General features: G+C 42.5%; 1 protein-coding gene across 1 annotated transcript; it reads left to right on the forward strand.

Moving 5' to 3' along the window:
• Positions 1 to 7639: 7639 nt before the first annotated feature.
• Positions 7640 to 25064, forward strand: LOC143933184 (uncharacterized). Its single transcript, XM_077456110.1, has 4 exons — positions 7640 to 7675; positions 8508 to 8577; positions 20830 to 20968; positions 24544 to 25064. The coding sequence occupies exons 2-4, from the start codon at positions 8535 to 8537 to the stop codon at positions 24935 to 24937; spliced, it is 576 nt and encodes a 191-aa protein (XP_077312236.1). The 5' UTR covers positions 7640 to 7675; positions 8508 to 8534; the 3' UTR covers positions 24938 to 25064.

The raw sequence follows: 25064 nt of genomic DNA on the forward strand, positions 1-25064 counted from the left end.
ATTTACCCTATGAAGGGACTGCTCATGTGATCTGACTGATTTACTCAGGGGTCCACATGCTGAGGTGAGCATTTAGTATTCACTGTTGATGGAGGCTGCTACACGTTCACCTCGTCTGTTGTCCATAGGATCACCATGTTTCTGGACAAGTTTTGGTGCTTTTTGTGAACATTTTATTACGGACTTTTTTTATTTTTTATTATTATCATCTTGATTTTTATGTTGTGTCTGTTTCTATATGCGCTGCACTGCTTGTACTATAAAGAACTCTCTACGCAGTTTAAGATTCAACCTCTTTTCTTCTAATTTTAGTGAGTGGCCATGTGTCTTATTAAACTCCCTTCCGCAGAAAAGTTTAATCCCTATTGTGGGGGTCACCATTAGGGTATATATGTAGATTGAAATCATATTCCCTCTTCAGCGTCTCTTCTTCGAAGACCCTTCGAAGGGTCTCCTCCAGACCCTTTATTAGCTTTGTTGTCCTTCTTTGTACTCGCTCCATTTCCAGTACATCTTTCCTGAGGACTGGTGCCCAGAACTGGACAGCATACTCCAGGTGAGGCCAACATAAGTCTTGTAGAGTGGGAGAATTATCGCTTTATCCCTGGAGTTAATCCCCTTTTAAATGCATGCCAATATTCTGTTTTCTTTGTTAGCAGCAGCTTGGCATTACATGCTATTGCTGAGCCTATCATCTACTAAGACCCCCAGGACCTTTTTCATCCTAGATTCCCCCAGAGGTTCACCCACTAATGAGTAGACTGCATTCCTATTTTTGCCACCCAAATGCATTATTTAACATTTTTCTACATTAAACCTCATTTGCCATGTAGTTGCCCATCCCATTAATTTGTTCAGATCTTCTTGCAAGTTTTCCACATCCTGCAGAGAAGTTTTTGCCCTGCATATCTTAGTGACATCTGCAAATACAGAGATTGAGCTGTTTACCCCATTCTCTAGGTCATTTATGAACAAATTTAACAGGATTGGTCCCAGCACAGAACCCTGACCATTTTGAGTATTCCCCATTTATCACCACCCTCTGAACTCGCCCTTGTAGCCAGTTTTCAATCCATGTACTCACCCTATGGTCCATGCCAACAGACCTTACTTTGTACAGTAAACGTTTATGGGGAACTGTGCCAAATGCTTTTGCAAAATACAGATACACCATGCCTACAGGCCTTCCTTTATCTAGATGGCAGCTCACCTCCTCATAAAAGGTTAATAGACTGATTTGGCAAGAATGATTCTTCATGAATCCATGCTGATTACTGCAAATGATACTGCTTTTATTACTAAAATCTTGTATATAGTCCCTTATCATCCCCTCCAAGAGCTTGCATACTACTTATGTTAGGCTAACTGGTCTGTAATTCCCAGGGTATTTTCGCCCTTTTTTAAATATTGGTGCTAGATTGGCTTTTCTCCAATCAGCTGGTACCATTCCAGTTACTAGACTGTCAGTAAAAATTAGGGACAATGGTCTGGCAATTACATGACTGAGTTCCCTAAGTACCCTCGGGTGAAAGCCTTCTGGTCCTGGTGATTTATTAATGTTAAGTTTCCAAAGTCTATTTCTAATTCTGTCCTCTGTTAGCCATGAGGGTGCTTCCTGTGATATGTCATGAGGACAAACACTGCAGTTTTGGTTACTGAAGCCCCCCGATTCCCTTGTGAAGACTGAGGAGAAGATTCAAATCAATACCTTTACTATCTCCCCATCCTTTGTAACCAGATGTCCTTCCTCATTTTTTTATGGGGCAAATATGGTCTGCCCTCCCATACTGTTTATATACTTAAAGATTTTTGGGGGATTTTTTTTGCTCTCCTCCACTATGTGTCTTTCTTGTTCTATCTTAGCCACCCTAATTGCACCCTTACATATCTTGTTGTATTCTTTGTAAAGTCTGAATGCTGATGATGATCCACCAGCCTTGTAATTTTTGAAGGCCTTCTCCTTTGCTTTTATATGCATTTTTACATTCAAGCAAAGCCATCCAGGACTTTTGTTCGCTCTTTTAAATTTATTCCTAATTAAATGCTTTGGATAATGCCCTTATTTAATATGCTCTTAAAGCAAACCCATCTCTCCTCTGTGTTCTTTGTTTCTAAGATTTTATCCCAATTTATATCTTCTATCAAGGTTTGTAGTTTAGGGAAGTTGGCTCTTTTGATATTCAGTGTCTTTGTTTTCCCCTTCTGTTTCCTATTTGTATGATTTATACTTAAAGGGGTGTTTCAGCTGGGAATTTTTTTTTTTAAGTCAGCAGGTAAAAAAAAAAAGTAGCTGCTGAATTTTAATAATGACACTTACCTTTCCAGGGTGCCCACGATGTCGGCCACCCGAGGCCGACCCGTCCCTTGGGTCCCGGAGCCAACATCCTCACTAAGGGAAACAGGCATCACTGCCTGTTTCCTACTGCGCATGCGTGAGTCGCGTATTACTTTGTGAATGGGACACGGTGTGTTTGGAAACACACAGTTCCCAGAACACAGCACACCCCATTACCCAGAAGACAACACAAGGAGGAGAGAAGACCGAAGATCACCGCGGAGTAGGAAGAGGCAGATTAGGAAGACTGCCTAGCAATAGGGATTTCTGGTAAGGTAAGAAAATGTATTTATTTTTTTAAAGAATATTAATGCTGTTTTTTTTTTGTTTTTTTTTAGGGTGGCCCTCCACTTTAAACCAATTGACCTGTGATCGCTATTTCCTAAATTGCCTCATATTTCCACATCCATGGTCAAGTCTGTATTGTTGGTAATCAGTAGATCTAGTACCAAGGAGAGGCAGATGCCCACAGGCCACTAAAATAGGGCAAGCAGCCTCTGTGTTTACAGTCAACAGTGGTGGTCGTGGACATGGTGCATCTTCTTCAGGTGGCCATGGGGCACGCTTTTCCTTTTTTTCTGCTGCTGGCTGTGTTATTGAGAAGCCAAAAGAAAAAAGCAGTGCTCTAAGAAAACCTATATATAAGGCAATGTTCAAAAAATATAGTCATTTTTTTAGTGCTCTAAAAACAATGTTCAGTCTAAAAACATATATGCAATTGTCAATGTGACAAATATTCCTAACATGGTACACCAGTCATTGTGTAAACTGAAGCACTTCAACATGAATTGGATACGATACCGCCAGATGACCCAGGGTTAACAAAAAGGCTGAATCGTAAAGCCTGGGGTTGTCATAGCAACCATGACTAACATGTTTCACGCGCATGCGCCTTCTCAAAGTCATGGACGCTTATGGCAAACCCAGTTTTAAAGGGACCTCTATAACAGGGGGTGGTGAACAGCACAAAATTGATGTTAACTCCTTACAATTAGAATGAGCATAAGAGTGTAAATACTGTCAGCGTTGTACATCTATCCTAAACATGAAAAAACGAATAAAAATAAAAAATTATTTGAACAAACTGTAATGCCTATCCAGATTCAAGCCATAGACTAAATATGGAAAAAAAAACATATAATGGCTATAGGGAAAAAAATTATAATAGCTATAGGGAAAAAAATTATTTTGAAAAAAAAAAAAAAATTATTTTGAAATAATAATAATGAAAAATAATAATAATGATGAAATAATAATCAAAATAAATAATGGATGAAGAATACTAAACTAATCATTAGAAATATATAAAACTCAAAATAAAAATAAAAAATTTGATATAAATGGAAAAAATATATAAAATAAAAAATATAAAAAATAATGAATAATAGAAAATGAACATTATGTATTGGAAGATGCAATATTGAATCCTTTTCAAATATGGTTTGTTCGAAGACCACCTCGGGCGATTTTAACCCTTAAATAATTATTTGATGATACTAAGAACATCAATCTCTTCATTAAGGCCATCAGGCGAAAGGGAACCAAACGAATATATCCAAAAAGTCTCCCTTCGACAAAGAAGGGAGAATCTTTCGTTGTCAGTTAGGGTGCCCTTTGGGATGGCTTCAATGGCAAAAACCTCCCTATGTCTAAACTCCTTATTGTGTACTTGACGAAAGTGTCGAGGGATGCTGTGTTTTGTACAACCCTTTTTCGTCAATCGTTCAAAATATTAAAATGTTTATATGTTATTTTAGATATGGATTTATATTGGGTATTGAATGTTGAAACAAACCTTGCTGTATTGATCTTATCTGGGGATTTCTCTGTATGATCACTAATGGAGGATTTATATTGTTTGTTTTTATTCTCTAAGAAGTCCTGTGTCATTAAATCATGCGGGCAGCCTTTTTCCTCAAACTTTTTTAGCATATGGTGGCCCAGCGTGGTATAATCCTCAATTGAGGTACAGTTTTTCCATAATCTTTGAAATTCACCCCATGGCTGTTCCTTGGAGTTGGAGATAAAATTGGTCTAAAAAAATAAAATAATTATGTTGTAGGCAGAAGTCTATACCAAACAATAAAAATTCTGACTTCTGAATTAATCTCGCCACTTTTGCATAAGAAATATTGTTCAGCGGTAATGCCGACCTCATGAGGTATTGAAGTGCAGAGTGAGGTCACATCCAATGAAGCCCACACATACTCATCAGACCAAGTATAGTTCTTCAAAATATCAATAACATGACCAGAATCCTTGACATAGGAAGGCAGTTGGTCTATATAGACTGACAGACCACTCGTAAAGCTATTAGTTCTGGCCACAATTGGTCTTCCTGGGGGATTAGTTAAGGATTTGTGTAATTGATGATAAAAATATGGGGTACTACAAACCTTAGGGAGAAGAAAACATTTCTCCTTGATATTCAACACCCCACCCTTATAAGCTGCTTCGATCATAGTGGTCAGTTCTCGTTGGTATTGAGGGAGAGGATCGGAGGTGAGTTTTAGATACGTATTGTTAACAGATAGAAGATAATAGGCTTCACGGAGGTACTCAGGCCTATCCTGAACGACCAAGTTGCCCCCTTTGTCGGCCTATTTTATTATAATGTCCTTAATTACAATTAGGTCTTTGAGGGCTTGACGCTCAGCTATACTCAGATTGGCATGTTTTTCAATTTCTGGAGTATCACACAACTCTATAAACTCTTTATGTACGGCTTGATAAAACGTCTCAATATAAGGCCCCTTAGATTGAGTTGGATTACATTTCGAGGGTGGTTTCAAACAATTGTGTTCAATATTTGGCTCCACATATGGATATTGGGTCTGACTTTCTATATTACTTTCAAACCACAGATCTTCGAGGACTTGCAAAATTTCGTCCCGAGAATCTGTGGTTGTACTCTCATCTGTGGCTGTAGGCATCAAGTTACCACTGTTAACATTTGAAATATTAATTTTAGCATAATGCCTTTTTAAAGTAAGGGAACAAATACATTTATTTAGGTCTTTAAAGAGACCAAATCTATTTGGTCCTGTGGATGGGGAAAAGTTTAGGCCTTTCTTCAGTAACAATAATTCGTATGCAGTTAGAGTGTGTGATGATAAATTGTAGATTTTAATAGGACTATCACCTACCGGGTCTCTACTCGTTCCTTTTTGTTTAATCTTACATTTTCTCCCACCTCTACAACCTCTTCTAGTTTTCGTTTCTCTTTGGGTAATGGTTCTCCCTTTGGAGAGATGACTAAAAAACTCTCATCAAGAATAGATGGTATATCCTTAGAATTATTTTTTGTCGAAGCAGTGGATAAAACATTATCCCTGGCTGTATTATTGAGCCACAAACATGCAGAAGAGTTGGTGGAGTGGATAACAAAGTCTTCTTCATCCTCCTCACCCTCTGTCACCCAGGCTCAGAGTAGTTTGCCTTCCATCTCAGCTGCCAAAGTGGCCTATTTCACCGACTCTTTGTCCACAGTCCCTCCTTCCTTAGCCCCATCATCATGCACGGAGGAGTCCCCAGAATTATTCGATCAAAACAGGCAAATTTCACTACTCCAGTTGCTGAACCGTAAAAATAAATACGGTCCCAGCCATCCACATGCTCAGTATCTAAATGCTAGCTTGGCCAGGTTGCTAGCACTGCAACTGCTGCATTTTCAGCTGGTAGACTCTGTCCCCTTTTGTGAATTTGTGGAATGTGCTGTACCTCAGTGGCAGGTTCCAAAACGCCATTCCTTCTCTCTAACGGCACGTGGAAAGCAAAGTTTTGGTCTCGTCAGACAGGGCGGTCAGCAGTAAGGTTCATATTACCGCTGACTCATGGTTCAGCAGGCATGGGCAGGGATGTTACCTTTCATTCACGGTGCACTAGGTAACTCTGCTGGCAGCTGGGAAGGATGCAAGACAGGGTTCAGTGTTGTTGGAGATTGTTCCGTCACCACACCTCCAAAATTCTAGTGGCGATTCTGCCACAGCTCTCTCCCCCACTCTCTCCCCCACCCCTCCTCTTATTATTCCTCTATGGCCTCTTCTGCAGATTTGTCCTCTGAACCAGCAGCCCCCCGTAATTGTTTAAGGGGCTACGCAAGCAGTCAGGCTAAAAGATGCCATGTGGTGCTTGAGTTGGTCTGCCTCTGGGACAGGAGCCACACTAGGGCAGAGATTCTGTCAGCTCTGCAGGGGCAGGCTCAGAGCTGGTTGACTGCTGGAGGGTTTGTAAGGGATCAAAGAGTGCGCCTTTCCACAGACTCTGTTGATATGCTCACATTCATAAAAATTAATCAGTCTTGGATCAGCAGCTATCAAGCACCTGATGCTGATGTAACCGATTGGATTTGCTATGGATGTGGGATCCCTTGAAGACTGCCTATGCTGACTATCCTATTCCTCCTCAATCTTGATTATGCTAGCTTCCAACAATATTTTTGGTTTAGGGCACTGCCACCACCACCCAAGGCCCAATTTTTCTGCCCCTGTTTCACATTATATTCCCTGAATGTTTGTGTACTTCTTAAAGTGGTAGTAAACCGCAACCTATTATTTTATTTAACCTGCAAGGTAAAGGCATAATGTGTTAGTATGCATTGCATACTAGCACATTATGAGTGCTGACTTTAGAAGGAAGCCCTCCAGTGGCGAGCGGCTGCACCATGATGACATCATTCTCGCACATGCACGCGGGAGTCACAGAGCTCTGAGGGGACAGATCGCATGCGTTGGTGACATTACCAGCTGCATGCGGTATGAATATCTCCTAAACCATACAGGTTTTGGAGATATTCACTGAACCTACAGCTAAGCCTTATTATAAGCTTACCTGTAGGTATAAGTTCAAAAACAGGGTTTACTTTCACTTTAATAAGCTATATCTGTGGTAAGCCAGGAAATAAAACTGTGTTCCAAGTGTTGGAAGCCACAATGAAATCAGGCATTGTAAAAAAAATGAATATTTAGATTTGTAGAAATACAGAAGGTCACAAGGCTACAAACCCTACATATGCCATTTAAGGAAATTAATAGAACTCTCCCCAATACTAAAAATACTGGCTTTAGAAATACATTAATGCCTTAAAGTAGATTGTCATCTTTTACTATATTTTTATCTTTCATTCTAATGCGAATTTCACTGGTTAGCCAGAATGTCTTTGTGACAGCTGTCCATGAAACTTGACTGTCTGGACATTGCTAATGAAAACTTTAGAACTATCTGATACATGCCCCCTGATTCTGCTTGGATATATGCCCAGCAGTGGGTGGTAGGAGTGTATTTATATTTCAGGGAAGTCACATATCTTTTTCAGAAAAACATCTGAATTGGTACAGATTGGTGAGTAAATATTAGCAGTGTGTGGGTTTGTGTTTTTTCACCGTTAAATTAACCTTCTTAATACAAACTCAACTATGTGAATAAATCCCGGTAAAGGCGATAGAGGTGCCATATCCAGGGTCCATATAGGATATTGGAACATTTTTTATATGAATTGCTATGCTGTGTACAAAAATCCAATATTTGTAATATTATGGGTTGGGTGGGGGTTGTATTTCTAATATTTTATATTACTCTACTTAGGCTATAAATTGTTTTAATTTATAAATGATTAACATGGATAAATCTTGAATGGTGTTTTGTTCTTGTTCAGTATTATGAAATATTATTTTCTTTTTGCTAACATTTTTTTCTGACATCTATGCCATCTAAGATCATTTACTACAGGTTCTGTAGCCCAGAGCTTGAAATGTCTATTTACTTATTTAAAATTAAACTTGTACCTGGGCTGGCAAGCCTTTAATACAGAGTGCAAACAGAAAAATCAGTGCTACTACCCATACAACACATTGATGGCAGAGCTCCTGGGTGCTCGATCCATAGTCGCTGGCTGAGTGGAATGATGTAGGGAAGGATGATCCACATACTAGTTGTTGCTCTTAAAGAATCTTAATTTTATTGAAAAGCCGCAGTGTACAAACACAGATAAAATCAGTTTGGCGAGTTTCAGCCTATGAGGCCTTAGTCATTTTAATACGGAGTGTAGTGTAAATAGGAGTTCTGGTAAAATTAGGTGAAGCCTAATAAAGACTGGGCAAATTAGCATATGGTTACGTTGACAAATGACTCGCTTTACCAGCTGGTTTTTAAAGCAATATCATTCTTGTTTCAGGTCAGCGTTTTATGTTTCTTGGTAAACATGAGGATTTTGATTCTATATCCAGCTCTGCTCTTCATAACAGGTACAGTGGCACACTTTGGGATTTTTATAAAATTGTGGGTACAGTTTAGAAGGCTCTCTCTGACAATCATTTTGATATTTTTGCTGTACTCCACTGCTTGAAATTTCATATAAGATAGGGAACTACTCTCTTAGAATAATTTTCTGAAATTTTTTTTGTATTCCATCACTTTTTTTACTCTGCTAAATGGCATCCATATGTTACTATGCATGTTTGCATATGAATTGTTCATTTAAAACTGACTTTAAGGGGGAAAAAATGCAAGAAGGAAGTCTAAGTATATCAAAGTGAGGGACAACATTTCCTACTCATCTCATTCTTTGGTGATAACTCAAACGTTTGGATTTAACATCAATGCAAAGAGTATACTTTCCTAAAGGGGACACAGGCAGCAAAGATAGTCAAATCTTGACAGAGGTTCTAACTCCTCACCACTGAAAATTGTGAAAAAGACTTGGCTTTGGATACAAACTTTCAATACAAGCTGATCTGTGCTTGTGTGATCATTCTTTAGAGATACCACATGTGTGAGACTTCTTGGGAGCCTAGCTGCGTATGGGTGCTGAAAATCAATCAACGCCTTCAAGCTTTCAAAGAGCGTAAGTTGCTTATTTCACTTCCTCGATACCTATCACAGTTTCAGAGCCCCTGAAATGCCAAGATAGCACCAAATCCCCCTAAATGACCCCTTTTTGGAAAGTAGACTCCCCAAGGTATTTGCTGAGAGGCATGATGAGCCCATGGAATAATTTTTTGCCCATGGAATAATTTTTTGCTGTTTTTTTTTTTTTTTTTTTTTACACAAAGTTGTCACTTAAATGATATATTGCTCACACAGGTCAAAATACATACTGTGGTTTCTCATGAGTATGGGAAATCACATGTGTGAGACTTTTTGGGAGCCTAGCCACGCACGGGTATGAAAAACCAAGCACCCCCTTCAGGCTTTCAAAAGGCGTAAATTGCTAATTTCACTTCCTCACTACCTAAAATGCCAAGATAGCCCAACACCCCTCTAAATGTCCCTTTTTCTGACAGCAGATACCCGAAGGAATTTGATAAGAGGCATGGTGAGTGTCACAGACCCCCGTACTCAAAAAAAGTCTGTCTGCCGTATAAGCTTCCTTTGTCTGGTACCGGCGCAATCCAAGGTCCCTTAACCCACCCAGTCACTTGTCAAGACATCACTGTAGGGTGGAAAACATAAGACTGACACAGGGTGAGGTAAACTTTACCTCCTCCAGTAACATGACACAGATATATTTAACTATCCAACAGGAGACCGTCTAAAAGAGGGGCTGCTGGAGAAATCCCCCTTCCCCTCTCACAGCTAATCCACATAGACATATACATCCCATAATAGGTTGCTCCCAATGCAGACAGAAACAATATAACAATGTGATACAGCCACACCTCAAAAAGAACAAGCTCATACAACATTCCCACAGTTGGAAAGGTGGAATTAATTTATGTTCACATATTTCTTGAGGCATATTGTTCAGAAATATTATGTGAAAGTGAAAGAGCCCCTTCATTCTTTCAACACAAACCACACATATAAGACCCAGGACAACAGGGGTAAAAGGAAATGCTGAGTCTGGTGTGGTTGTATGGTGAGCCTGATTAGGGAAGATCAGACTGGGGTTCTTGGTCACCTTGTGCCCCTAATGCCGCGTACACACGTAGCCGACTATCCGGCAGACTTAGTCCGGCGGACTTCCCGCCGAACTGTCCGTCGGACTTTCCGAACGGGCTACTTGCCCACACACGGCACTTTTTCAGTGGACTAATACGGCGTACTAAGTCCGCAGTACTATCTGCCGTACTTTTGAAATGAACGGACTCGCCCACACACGCGGAGGAAAGTCCGCTCATTTTGAGCGCGTCTCCAGGTAGGCGGGGCCCGCGAAGGAGACGTCGCTGGCCCAACCACCTGGTATGGACTTAAAGGAGAACCCCAATGCCCAAAAATCGGTGTGGGGGTCACCCCCAGGTCCACATCAGACCCTTGTCCGAGCACGCTACCCGGCCGGCCAGGAAAGGGGGGACGAGTGAGCGGCCCCCCCCTCCTGAGCCATACCAGGCCGCGTGCCCTCAACATGGGGGGTGCCTTGGGGAAGGGGGGGCCACGCGCCCCCCCACCCCAAAGCACCTTGTCCGCATGTTGATGAGGACAAGGGCCTCTTCCCGACAACCCTGGCCGTTGGTTGTCGGGGTCTGCGAGCGGAGGGCTTATCGGAATTCGTGAGCCCCCTTTAATAAGGGGGCCCCTGGATACTGGCCCCCCACCCTATGTGAATGAGTATGGGGTACAATGTACCCCTACCCATTCACCTGTAAAATAAAGTACAAAAAAACACAACACACAAGGGTTAAAATAGTTTATCGCACAGCTCCGGGTGTCTTCTCGCCGAACTCCTCCGCTATCTTCTTCTAGCTCTTTTACTAGCGGAGGAGCCCGGCTTTCTTCCTCGCCGCCGTCCTCTTCTTCCGACTTCGGGGGTTTTGTCCCCCTCTTCGGTTCTTCTGCCGGGTCACTGCGTCTTCTTCTAGCTCTTTTACAGGCGGTCTTCTGTTGCCGCTGTCGTCGTCGCCTTCTGTTCTTCTCTTCTTCTCTTCAGATGTTGCCTCGTCGCATCCTCAGCTCACAATGGCACCGACGTGACACGCGGCGACTTATATAGGGACATCACCGGATGATGTCCCCACCCATTATGGTGTCACAGTCCCAGAGGATGCTGGGACTGTGACATCATAATAGGCGGGGACATCATCCGGTGATGTCCCTATATAAGTTGCCGCACGTCGCGTCCGTGCCATTGTGAGCGGAGGATGCGATGAGGCAACATCTGAAGAGAAGAACAGAAGGCGGCAGCGACGATGACAGCGGCGACAGAAGACCGGGCCACCACCTGTAAAAAAGCTAGAAGAAGGTGCGGTGGCCCGGCAGAAGAACCGAAGAGGGGGACAAGACCCCCGAAGTCGGAAAAGGAGAGCGGCGGCGAGGAAGAAAGCCGGGCTCCTCCGCTAGTAAAAGAGCTAGAAGAAGATAGCGGAGGAGTCCGGCGAGAAGACCCCCGAAGACAGAAGACCTCCGGAGTTGTGCAATAAACTATTTTAACCCTTGTGTGTTGTGTTTTTTTGTACTTTATTTTACAGGTGAATGGGTAGGGGTACATTGTACCCCATACTCATTCACATAGGGTGGGGGGCCGGTATCCGGGGGCCCCCTTATTAAAGGGGGCTCCCAGATTCCGATAAGCCCCCCGCCCACAGACCCCGACAACCAACGGCCAGGGTTGTTGAGAAGAGGCCCTTGTCCTCATCAACATGGGGACAAGGTGCTTTGGGGTGGGGGGGCGCGCGCCCACCCTTCTCCAAGGAACCCCAGGGCACGCGGCCTGGTATGGCTCAGGAGGGGGGCCGCTCGCTGGTTCCCCCCTTTCCTGGTCGGCCGGGTAGCGTGCTCGGACAAGGGTCTGATGTGGACCTGGGGGGGACCCCCACGCCGATTTTTCGGCGTTGGGGTTCCCCTTTAAGTCCATACCAGGTGGCGGGGCCAGCGACGTCTCCTTCGTGGGCCCCGCCTACCTGCAGACGTGCTCAAAATGAGCGGACTTTTCTCCGGGCGGGAAAAGTCTGTTCATTTCAAAAGTACGGCAGACTGGCATACGCACGGCTGGATTGTCCACCGAAATGCAAGTCCGGCGGGAAGATTGGAGTGCAAAACTACCGCCGTACTTTCGGGTAAAAAAAGTCCGCTGGAGGCTACACACGGGGGGATTGTCCGGCGGACTTGAGTTTGCCTGACTTTTCCACCCGATTGTTTGATCGTGTGTACGCGGCATAATAGACACAAGATTACTTACACGACGGAGGGGCCAGAGGAGCTAGACAAGGAGTTTCCAGAGCTCTCTAAGGTAAGCTGGACTCCCATCACAGTGAGTATTTCACAGATCTCATTTTTTGTCACAAAGTTATGAAAATGTGAAAAGTAAAAGTAAAAGAAATTCCAAAAAATTATGGCAACAAACAAGATCTGTAAAATACTCACCTTGTCTACTTTTTAAAAAGGGGTCATTTGGGGAGGGGGCTTGTTGGATTTCGGGGTCCTGTATGTAGTGTGGGGAGGTTAGCTCCTGGGGATCACCTTTTCTTGAAATGAAGGTCAGAGTACAGGCAGTTTTTCTAAAACCTGGCAGGTTGCCAGCTTTATTTATAGGTGGTTTGCAAAGTCATAAAATTAAACAAAACAGTAAAGCAAATCCTTTCCGTCCAGCACTAAACTAAACAGTACTCTGCTCTCTATACAGTGTGGGGCTGGTCCCCATCACCCACAAAACATGAGGTAAAGCAAAGCTTTGTTTTCAGTCCAAACCAACAGGGCTCCTCTGTCTCAGATTCCCTTCCGAGTCCCAGGCCAGAGCACTGCTGTGCTTTCTTCCTGATCATTTAAAGTCCGCCTGAGCATGGAATCAAGTGGACCAGAAGACCCGGACCGGAACCAAGCCTGCCACAGAGGCTGGAAAAATCCGGGCTGGATTACAGTTCAGTCTCAATAGAACAAATGCAAGGTGAAATATATTGATTATCGATGATCTCACCTTGCATACCGTCACAGTGGCTAGACTGCCAAAAAGTCTCTCATATGTGATATCCCCATACATAGGAGAAGCAGCAAAAGGTATTTTGGGGTATAATTTCATATACCCATAGCATGTGTAAGCAATATATCATTTAAGTGACAACTTTGTGAAAAAAAAATTAATAAAAATGTTGTAATTTTCCAGAAACTTGTGGCAAAAAATAAATTAATCCATGCGCTCAATATTCCTCTTACCAAATACCTTGGGATGTGTTCTTTCCAAAAATGTCATTTGGGGAGTGTTTGAACTGTCCCTGGGATTTTATGCCTGACATTAGAAGCTGATGCCACACATCACCCACTCTTCTAACCATTTTAAGACCAAGCATTTTCTGACACTTTTTCTTAACATAAAAAAATATTATTGTTTTGCTAGAAAATTAATTTGAACCCCAAAAATTATATATTTTTAAAGCAGAAGCCCTGCAGAATAAAATCTGTGTAGAGGTTTTTCAAATGCACATTCTTTGGAAAAAATACACAATATTGCCCAATTGTTTGTTAAAATATAAAAGATGATCTTACCCCCAGTAAATAGATACTGACATGATACGAGCAGGTTACCACTTTAGATGTACACAGAAGGTCTAGTGCTAGAATTGCCGCCCTCGATCTGATGTCCGCGGTGATACCTCACATGCATGGTGCAATTGCTATTCACATATGTCACGAGACCAATGCTTGCATTCACCTTTGTGTAAGCACAGGGGGGACAAGGGTGCTTTAATTTTTTTTTTTTTTACTTTTGCTTTTTTATTAAATTTGTACACTATCCCTTTTGTTTATTTATTTATTTTTATTTTTTTGAGCACTTTTACTGTTATCTTTTTTAATAAAAACATCCCCTGTGATAGCAATAGGCAGTGACAGGTACTCTTTTTTTGAAAAATCTGGGGTCTAGTTGACTCAAGATCTCTCCCCTGCCTTTAAAGCAGCCTCTTTCAACTGGAGTGCCATGGCACACTAGGGTGCCACCAGAGATCCTCAGGTGTGCCGTGGGATCATGGTAGAGAAGGGCTGTCAGATTATTATTAGTATTATTATACTATACTATACTATTATACTATACTAAAGTATACTTTACAATATGAGGGTAGACAGTACACTTACAATACAAATCAATACAGGAGGGACTAGAGGGCCTTGCTCATTAGAGCTTACAATCTAGAAGGGAGGGTCAAGTTGAAACAAAAGGTAATAACTGTGGGGGATGAGCTGATGGAGAAAATGAAAATACAGTTGTTAGGTGTGGGTAGGGTAGGCTTCTCTGAAGAGAAGGGTTTTCAGGGATCGTCTAAAAGCTAATAAAGTAGGAGATAGGCGGACAGATTGGGGTAGGGCATTCCATAGGATTGGAGGCAAGCATGGGAGGAGGTGATGGGGGATCTAGAGAGCAGGAGGTCTTGAGAGGAACGAAGAGAACGAGTAGTTTGGTATTTAGAGACTAAGCTAGTGATGTAGCTGGGGGCAGAGTTGTGGATGGCTTTGTACGTAGTTGTTAGTATTTTGAACTTAATTCTTTGGCTGAGCGGAAGCCAGTGGAGGGATTGACAGAGAGGAGTAGCAGACACCGAGCGATTGGTAAGGTGGATGAGTCTGGCAGCAGCATTCAGACAAGCCTGATCTCCCAATCCCCTGCCGAACTGTACATCGGCACAGTGAGGGAGCTTTGTCAGCCTCAGCAAAGTGAAATGAAAGGGAAGGGGAGTGTGCTGTGCTCTCTGCTTCCCCTGACAGTGCAGTACCCAGCTGTGTGAGGAAAGGTACTGTACTAGAACATTTTAACCACTTCAATACCCACCCATAGTCATATGGGAGATCGCACAGATGGAATCTCCCATCCTGGGCTGGGGCATCATATGATGTCCTCAGTGGTATAGGGGGCGCACACGCCAATGTGTGCCGGGCACCCGCGATCACTCGTGACAGGGTAGGAACGTGGATCTGTGTGTGTAAACATACAGATCCACATCCTGTCAGAGGAGAGGAGACAGATTGTGTGTTCCTAGTATTTAGGAACACCGATCGGTCTCCTCCTCCAGTCAGTCCCATCCCCCCACAGTTAGAATCACTCCCCAGGTAACACATTTAACCCCTTGATTGATTGTGTTAATTCCTTCCCTGCCAGTGACATTTATACAGTAATCAGTGCATATTTATAGCACTGATCGCTGTATAAATATCAATGGTCCCAAAATAGTGTCAAAAGTGTCCGATCTGTCCGCTGCAATGTCCAAGTCACAATAAAAATGCAGATCGCCGCCATTACTAGTAAACAAAAAATAATAATAAAAATGTCATAAATCTATCCCCTATTTTGTATTTTGCTATAACTTTTATGCAAACCAATCAATATACACTTATTGTGATTTTTTTTTACCATAAATATGTAGAAGAATACATATCGGCCTAAACTGAGGAAAAAATTTTTTTTTTTTTAAATTGGGATATTTATTATAGCAAAAAGTAAAAAATATTGTGTTTTTTTCAAAATTGTCACTTTTTTGTTTATAGCACAAAAAATAAAAACCGCAAAGGTGATCAAATACCACCAAAAGAAAGCTCTATTTGTGGAGAAATAAATATAAAAATTTCATCTGGGTACAGTGTTGCATGACTGCGCAATTGTCATTCAAAATGTTACAGCGCTGAAAGCTGAAAATTGGCCTGGGCAGGAAGGGGGTGAAAATGCCCAGTATTGAAGTGGTTAAAGGGCTTTATACATGTGTCTGTGTGTGTGTATGTATATGTGTGTGTATATATATATATATATATATATATATATACACACACATGTGTCTGTGTGTACATTTGTGTGCCTGTGTACATGTGTGTGTGCACGTGTTTGTGTGTGTACATATGCCTGTATGTGCGTAAGTGTGTGTGTATACATATGTGTCTGTGCGTACATGTGTCTGTGTATGTGTGCATGAATACATGTGTGTGCATTTGTCTGTATGTGTGTGTGTGTGTGTGTGTGTATGTACATGTATTTGTACGTGTACGAGTATGTGTATGTATGTTACTTTTAATCCTGACCGCCCTATTCGAGTACCATGAAAACTGATTTTTTGGGGCTTGTTTGTGATAGCAGCAAGGACTGCTGCTCCTCTGAAAAACAATCCATGCTTTTCAGAGGCATTTGACAGGCGCTAAAGAGGCAATATGTTGCCTCCTCGCCACCTGTTTTAATGCCATAAATGCAGCACCCTCACACCGCAACTCTGCAATGCACACAGTTGCAGAGTGGTTGCAGTGCATTCACCCTGGGTATACCTCCAGCTCAAGCCACATTATCTGTACAACCCCAGCTGCTGCCTCAGCAGCTAAAGGGGAGCATTTGGGGTAGTAAAACAGCTCAATCCTGTGTTTTTACCGCCCCTCCAACCTGACATGCGAACACGTCTTTGGTTCACATCTATGTGGATAAATGCTGTGTGTAGGGCAGCCCATTTATTTCAATGGGCTTATCTACCTGCAGAAATACAGGGAAAGAAGTCCCTAACCCTATTTTATTTGCGAACCAAGTCTTGGATGGGGTGCTTCAAGACTGAAAATACTTTTCAAGGGAGCCCCAACTGGAAAAAGGTTGAGAAACACTGCCTTAAAGCATCTAACCACAACAAGATCGGTGTGATAAGATGCTTTCCCAAATTAAAAATGGCGCTGTTTAGATCCAGTGAAACCATAGTGATGATAGTGATGAAATGCTGGTAGCGTCTCGTTTCTTAGGCCATAGAGATGATTGGAGCCATTCTGGTCTCTGATCAGCTCTATGGTCATCTGGTGGAACCGCCGGCTGCATTCTCAGGTTTCCTAGTGGGACAGGAGAGCCAGTGAAAACCGTGTAAGGCGGCAGGAGCCGTTGCCATTGCAAGGGCGAGCTGAGCTGTGTGTTTGAATAGATGCAAACAGCCCAGCTCGGGATCAAGCACACATTAGTTCCCCCATAGGAACTTGATTTTTATGGAGACACTCCCCATAGAGGAGGAGTCAGGAGTGCCAGCGGGGGACCCCAGAAGGCTGCTCTATGCAAAACCATTGTACAGAGCAGGTAAGAATCAAAGTTTGACAAAGGGGGCCACACCCCGAAAATGCATAACCACGCCCATCATTATCACACATGACATCATCATGACCATTTTGTGGGCCTGCCACACTTCTCTGCTGTCCACAGTGGTTCTTATCAATGTGATATACATCTTGTGCATTGTAAGCTGGACCTCCGAGTCACATTAAAAAATATATGCACATGGTGATCTATATGTGGTCATAGATTATGGAAAAATGCAAAAGTTTATCACAAATCAGTGTATAGGACATCATATATATAAATATGTGCAATCAGTAAGTTTGACAGAAATATAACAAAAAATATAAAATAATGAACATATGTTCAAGCACACAGTGCATATATCTGTAATAGCTACTAAATAAAGATATCTTTTTACATTTCTGTTGTCCATAGTTGCCAAGGTCTCCATTTAATTCAAAAACATATTCTGAAGAAACATTAAGCCCTGGTTCACATTATTGTGATTTCAAAGCCGCACATCCGTGTGTTTTGCACTGCTGATTTCATTGTGGCTTTCCACTTCACAGAAGTCTATGCAAGTTGCAATGAAATCAGTAAAAAGTAGAGAGGGAACTTTTTTCACAATCGATGTGACATGAGTCACGGCGATAGGAACGGTTCCATTGCCGGAAATGTGGTGTAGCGGTGTGAATGGAGGCTTAGAGGTTGATCTACAAAGTCTAAAAAAGAATCCTTGAGACGCCCCCAGCCCTAGGCCGGCCCATCCAGATACTTTGAATATCCTACTTTCTTTAACTTACCAGTTATGCCAGTCGGCTGGGCCTAGCTGGTTATGGGACGATCCTCCTTGGCAGATTTAAGTGAGTCTCTCACAGCATTTTCCTGGTGGCCCAACTGGCAACAGTGCACAGCTGGTGCACAGTTGGCCATGATATCTAGTCTTACCCTCATGCGTATTTTACTGAGTGCACGACCCGGGGATTGGACATATGCTATGTGATATTTGATGATGCTGTGATTACATCGAACTGTATCCATTTCCTGTCTCTGTTTTTATGTTGATTATTGTCATTTTTCTTTGGACTGTGAAACTGTTTTATTTTGAAAAAGTAAATAAAGGAATTACAAAAAAAAAGTCTAAAAAAGAAAATGGAAGCAAAAGTATTGTTGTTTCTATTAACAGTCAATCAGAAATGTGGTTTATTTACTTTTATTAAAGTTGTAGTAAACCTAAAACCGAAAATGTAATATATTGCAGCTTACCAATCATTAGATGTGGTGGCTGTATCTGTTTCCTTTTTTTCCCCCTCTGATTTCACACACCTCTTGTATTAGAGTGTCCCTACTCTGGATGAATAGACACAGGGGAGCTTTTGGACATCAGCATTGTCAATCTGGGGGAGGTGAGTGTTATATGTAGCAGATTTAGTTACACTAATGCTGCGTACACACGATCAAACTATCCGGCGGTCTGCCGGACAATCCGCCCGTGTGTGGGCTCCGGCAGACTTTTTTTTCCCAAAAGTCTGGCGGACTTAGAAAATAGTTTTGACTCAAAAATTGACAATCCGGCCGTGTGTGTGCTAGTCTTTTGAAATGAACGGACTTTCCCGCACACGGAGAAAAGTCCGTTCATTTTGAAGGTAGCCGGGACTAGAGCAGGAGGTCAATGTCACTGCCTTCGGTGGTGAGATTGACACGTCGCTGGCCCAGTCACCTGGTATGGACTTAAAGGGGAAGCCCTACGCTGAAAAAACGGCGTGGGGGTCCCCCACAAGGTCCATATAAGTCCCCTATCCAAGCATGCAGCCTGGTCGGTCAGCAAAGGGGGTGGGGACAAGCGAGCTCCCCCCTGCTGAGCCGTACCAGGCCGCGTGCCCTCAAAATGGAGGGTGCTTTGGGGAAGGGGGGGCTTATTGGAATCCGGGAGCCCTCTTTAAAATACAGATACCGGCCCCCCACCCTGTGTTAATGAGTATGGGGTACAATGTACCCCTACCCATTCACCTGTGAAAAAAATTTAAACAAAACACAACACAAGGTTTCAAAATCATTTATTGCACAGCTCCGGGGGTCTTCTTCCGTCTTGGGGGGTCTTCTCGCTGGACTCATCCGCTATCTTCTGCTCTTTTGCTAGTTCTTTTACACTTTTTTTTACTTACCTCACAGTCACACCAGTAACACCTGTTGCTGGCACCAACTCTACTGTATTTGCCAGCCTGTGTACCTGCCTCGTGTGGTGCCTCTTCTCTTCCTGTTCCAGGCTGCCTGCACGCACCTAACCCCAAGCCCAGAGAGCGGCCGTCAGGCGCCACGCTGACGCCGTCATGCTGTATCCCATGATGATGCATGCATGCTGCATCCATCCTCCATGATCCATCCTTCGTTCCAGGAGAGTGTGGGGGCGGGGCCAAGGGGTCCGTGCTATCAAATGGCATGTGTCATTTCACAGAGGACTGACAGAGAGCGGAGGGGCGGAGCGGCTGCTACTGTGCCTGGGTGTCAGACTCATAGCTAATGTCACAGACCGTTGGACTGACAGGGGGGGGGGGCGGGAGGGGGAGCGGCTGTTGCTGTGCCTGCCTGTGTGGCATAACTATTTCACAGACCATCGTACTGAAGTGGGGGGGGGGGCGGCTGCTGGTGTGTGTCATTATCATCATCATGAGGATAATGTCACAGAGCGAGTACTGAGTCTGACAGAGAGCGGAGGGGAGGAGGGGGGCTGCTTCTGCCTGAGACACTGAGAGGCGGTGCGGTGCCCTGTAGGTTACTGTCTGAACAGTGATTGGACACATGATCGGTACTGGCTCACTGCGTGAGCGAGGTGATACCAGAAGAGAGGAGGATTACTGCAAAGCCAGAGCGGGGCGAGGGGGAGGGTGGATGGCGCTGCTGCTTGACATGGCACTAACGTAGTAGTTGCAGCAAGGACAGTGTGCAGTCAGGAATAAAATAATCAGCGGCCGGGCACCCTAGGCAGCAGTGCGCCCTAGGCGGTTGCCTAGTCCGCCTAGTGGTAGCGCCGGCCCTGCTTATATAGGGACAATGAGCGGGGTCACCGGGTGATGTCCCCGCCTATTATGATGTCACAGTCTCAGAGGATGCATCATAATGGGCAGGGACATCATCCGGTTTTGTGTGGGCAGGTCCGTTCGTTTGGAAAGTCCGCCGAACCTCCGCTAAGTCCACCGGACAGTCTGATCGTGTGTAAGCGGCATTACACATTGAAGCCAAACTCCAGCTCACACTGCAGTTACAGCAAAAGCTGGTCATTGTTAAGAAGCCTTTTCAGTTGTAAATGGTTTGTCTCAACATTCCAACTGCTACAACAGACGACCAGGTGAAAATAAAGGAACGAAAACCCAAAAAAGAAAACGAATACAACCATGATATCTAAGAATTGGTAAACTGCAATTTATTAAATGTTTTTGTTTAATACCACTTCAAGGAATTAAGTTGATGGGAAGCTTTTAGAAACTACCCATTGTTAAAAAAAAATGTCAGTAGTTTTTCTTTCATTCTGATCATAGCTGTGGGAAATTATAACTGTATTACCTTGGTTCTTCAGCAGTGCAGGGACACTACATTGTGCAGCAAGATAAACCACATGAAGATGAAGAACCTGCCATCTATAAAACCCTGAGAGATGCAGCTGAAATTGCAAATGGTTTAAGGAAAAACCTGGAAAATTCCAAGATTGTAAAAGAGTAAGATTTAGTGTCTTGTATTATTCATTCGCACTTGTTGCATTCAAAGTATAACATTTCTTAGTGCTTGTTTACACTTACGTTGTCTGTGAAAAACGATCTGCAGTGAGTCGCTTTCCACAGCAAGGACTGTTGACAGGCAGTCAGTGAGTAGGTGATACTCTGAAATAAAGTGAAATACACTTTAACATATAAATTTAAAGTAAAATAATTAATAAAAACTTCTAGTTCAGGTTTGGGCATTTTTTCCTCAGGCCAGTAATTGAGATTTTATTTTTGACTACCGTATATACTCGAATATAAGCCGAGTTCTTCAGCAAGTTTTTTTGTGCTGAAAATGCCCCCCTCTGCTTATATTCGAGTCAAGCACTTTTCTGCAGCAGAGAATGACATTTTCCGAACCGACTTTGGGACCCCGTATCTCTGGGGCTACTTGGTGCTAGGAACCCCAAATGGTGTGTAAACACAGTAGAACTAGCACTAAAACATATCCAAAGCTGGGGTTCCTAGCACCAAGTGCCTCCCGAGATACGGGGCCCCAAAGTCGGTTTGGAAAATGTCATTCTCTGCTGCAAAAAAGTGCTTGACATTTTCTGAACTGTCTCTGGGGCCCCGTACTTTGGGGCCACTTGGTGTTAGGAGCTCCAGCTGGATATGTTGTAGTGCTAGTTCTACTGGGCTTGCACACCAAAGTTGGGGTTCCTAGGACCAAGTGGCCTTGAGATACGGGGCCCCAAAGTCAATCAACGGTGTCCATCTGCAGCAATGTCATTTCGGGACCCTTTGGGTCCAGAGACCCCAAATTTTGGCTGCAGATAGGGGGCATCTAGGAACCCTTAACTGCCGAGTTTCAAGTTCGGGGGACATATGGCTGCAAATAGGCACAGTGAGGCACACAAATAGGCACAGTGAGGCTGCAAATGGGCATCTTTTCCACTTAACTTACAGTAGCTGCGCATTTCTCACCCTATGCTTATACTCGAGTCAATGAGTTTTCCCAGTTTTTTGGGGTAAAATTAGGTGCCTCGGCTTACATTCGGGTTGCCTTATACTCAAGTATATACGGTACATCATCTAGCAAGTGGCAAATTGATAAAAGGGAAATGTTCAATCGAGGCGTGAAAATGCATTTCAAAGCATATCACCTTTAATTACATAAATCAGGTAACAGGAAAATAAAGCATCCTATATCTGTAGAATGCAGAAATGTAAACAAGTAAACGAGTGTGCCAGTTCTTTGAGAATCCAATGAAAAAAAAGGGCATCCCAGAGGTTCTGTGAATTTGATATGAGTTTAAACAAGGTAGTGAGAAGGCATAAAAACATTTGAAGAGCCCACTGGCTCAGGTTAGGCTGCTCACAACAGGCAAGGCTACCCTACTGTGGGTACTCTAGCAGGTTACCACAAAAAGATGGGCATATATGGAAGGAGTGCCAGACCAAAAGACACAAGAGTCCAAATTAATTTATTAACATTGTGTTAAAAACTGCCAATGTGTTTTTGGGGTCAAATGAACTCCCCTTCATCAGGGCTCCAGATAATAATGAAAAACTCAAGTGGACTCAAAATAAGGCTTTCCTGTTTAAATCTGTGCATCTGTGATTGCTGGATTAGGATTCCTGGCCAGCAGTATCTGCATCAGCAGTGAAAATTTAAAAAAATATATTGACTGTTTTTAACACAATATCAATAAATGAATTTGGACTCTTGATTTTGGTCTGTCGCTCCTTCCATATATGCATGTGTTTTAGTGGTTTGAGAATATCAGTTGGGTATCATCTTAGAAAATAATGTAAAGCAATGACTTTGTGGGGCTTTAAGCTTATAACTGAAAAATAATCAATGCAACAGGCAATCGAGAATTCTCACCAAACAAGGGGAGTGCTGTCTGTTACCATACATTTCTGCACAAGCATGTCATAGGCTGTATATATAACTAATGATTGAAAATGAAAACCTAAGAAGAGTGACATCAAAAGAGATCCAACAGGTTATTATATTTAAGGCAGTACTTATATTGCTTATTTGGACTGATGCCCTGATTAACTTGTTATGGGGAGCATGTCTATCACACAGTGAAGGTAGGATGGGGTTTCCTCTCTGTATGATTAATAGCTGATTTAAAGAGCAAGTGTAGCCAGGCTATAGACATTAAAATAGTTCAATATTATTAATATGCATTAAAAAAATTTGTTGAACTTAGCCACTTTCATTATATAATTCCAAGACAACTGTAATGTATAAAGGATGATGAGGCTATATGGAATTTATTCTGGCAACATGAGAGGTGGCCTACAGAGGATTTCAAACCCTGTGTGGGTTGGAACACTACACTGAGGTTCCATCCTTGTTTTGTGATGTAATTCATGTTTTAATATTGTGTGGGTAATAACATTTACAAAGAATGTTTTCACATATACTATATTATGCTGTGATTTCACTACAGGTACCTTTAAAATCCCAAAACCTACCAATCCAGTGGTTGCCTGTTATTCTTAATAAGCAGTAAATAGGGTTCAAAGCAAGCCCTAACTAACCTCTGTAACTGTAGGAACTGTGGAATAAGTTATCATCAGATTTTACAGCAGAGGTCCCTTCATTTTCAGCACTCCACTATTTCCCCCTCCCAGCAGAAACTCAGGAACCTTACAACCTTCTAACCTCTAATGTAAACACAGAAAAGGTGCTCTAGAAGAGGTAAGTCTGCAATTAAAGGCTTGCTTTAGAGCTGAAGTTTGGCTAAAAATTATTTTCAGCCCTGCAGCTTTATTGACCTGACTCGGAATAAAGTATGTCCCACATCATGCAGGCAGCTGGATCCTGTAGAAATTCTCACTTCAGTAATGCTCTGTCCTCTTCCTGTCTCTAAATTTTTGACACGCAGGGATTAAATCGGGTCTGCAGGTTGAAGGCAATTGAAAAAGTTCCTGACAGGGACCTGTCCTTCCCTTCCCTCTCATTCATTCAGAAAAGTTCTTAATTTTTGCTACTTGTAATACGATCTGTGAATGGGTGAGAGAATTATGTGACTCATCAGACTCTCCCCCATTCACAGATCAAGCTACAGGCATTGAAAGCAATGCAATTACTTTTCACAATGGATGAGATGGGAGGAGGGGGCAGGTCCTTGTTGGGAACTTGTTTACTGAATTCAGCCCGGAAACCAAAATCTATTAACCTCCTGCATGCTGAAAGTTAAGGAAGAGGACCAGGCATCACTGCAGTGACGATTGCTACAGGAACCAGCTGCCTTCGGAGATACTTCATTACAAGTAAGTTAAGTCAACAAAGCTTTAGGGTTAAAAATAATTATTAGCTAAACTTCAGCTTTAAATTGTGCTAATAGTCCATAGCCTCTAAACAGGTTAACGTCAAATATTTTTGAAACACAGTTTCTCCTTGTGAAATCAACATGATGGCCTTCAGCATAAAAACAATATTTACAAGTGAATGAGGATTTAAACACTGTCACATGTTGTCAGAAAATTGACCAGCAGAATATAGATCACTTTTTTGGGGAAGTCTGACTGTAATTAGAAAACAAATCCACTGAAACATATATTTTTTACTCTAGGTATAGAATTAAAGAGACGTTGCAGGCTGCAGTGGCGAATGCTCAGGAAATAGAGAGTGAGCTCGAAGACCACTTTGACAAAGTCTGGAAGAAAATTGAAAATTTTGGTCAAAAGTTCCCAATTTTCACAGAGAAGGTCCTCCCTATTTTGGAAGACTTTGCAAATAATTTAGAAGAGCAAGCACATGATAATGCACAAGAGCTATTGAGCACTGCGACTCTAAGTTTGTATGAAATGAAAAACCACCTGACAGTGTTCTTAAAAAAAGTGGAAACTATAGCAAGAGAGAACCGAGATGAGCTGCAATCCAAGATAGTTGAGTTGAAAGACAAAGCTCAGCCTTATATGGATGATATAAGAGCAGAGTATGATAGAAACATGAGGAACATGTGATAGTAAAAATAAGAAATAAATCAAAATTAAAACCCATATAATACAGCGCTATTCTCAAATTCAAATATTGACAAAAACCTAAAAAAAAAAAATGAAATTGAAAATTAGGAAAAATTTGTGAGAAAAA

Source organism: Lithobates pipiens, unplaced genomic scaffold (genome assembly GCF_037356315.1).
Source record: "Lithobates pipiens isolate NorthernLeopardFrog02 unplaced genomic scaffold, aLitPip1_a1.2 Scaffold_27, whole genome shotgun sequence".
In the NCBI taxonomy this organism is placed as follows: domain Eukaryota; kingdom Metazoa; phylum Chordata; class Amphibia; order Anura; family Ranidae; genus Lithobates; species Lithobates pipiens.

Coding starts and splice junctions, on each gene's coding strand:
- LOC143933184 (XM_077456110.1), top strand. CDS start 8,535: ATGAGGATTTTGATTCTATATCCAGCTCTGCTCTTCATAACAG. Junction 8,578..20,829: donor AGCTCTGCTCTTCATAACAG/GTACAGTGGCAC, acceptor TTGGTTCTTCAG/CAGTGCAGGGACACTACATT. Junction 20,969..24,543: donor AATTCCAAGATTGTAAAAGA/GTAAGATTTAGT, acceptor TTTTTACTCTAG/GTATAGAATTAAAGAGACGT.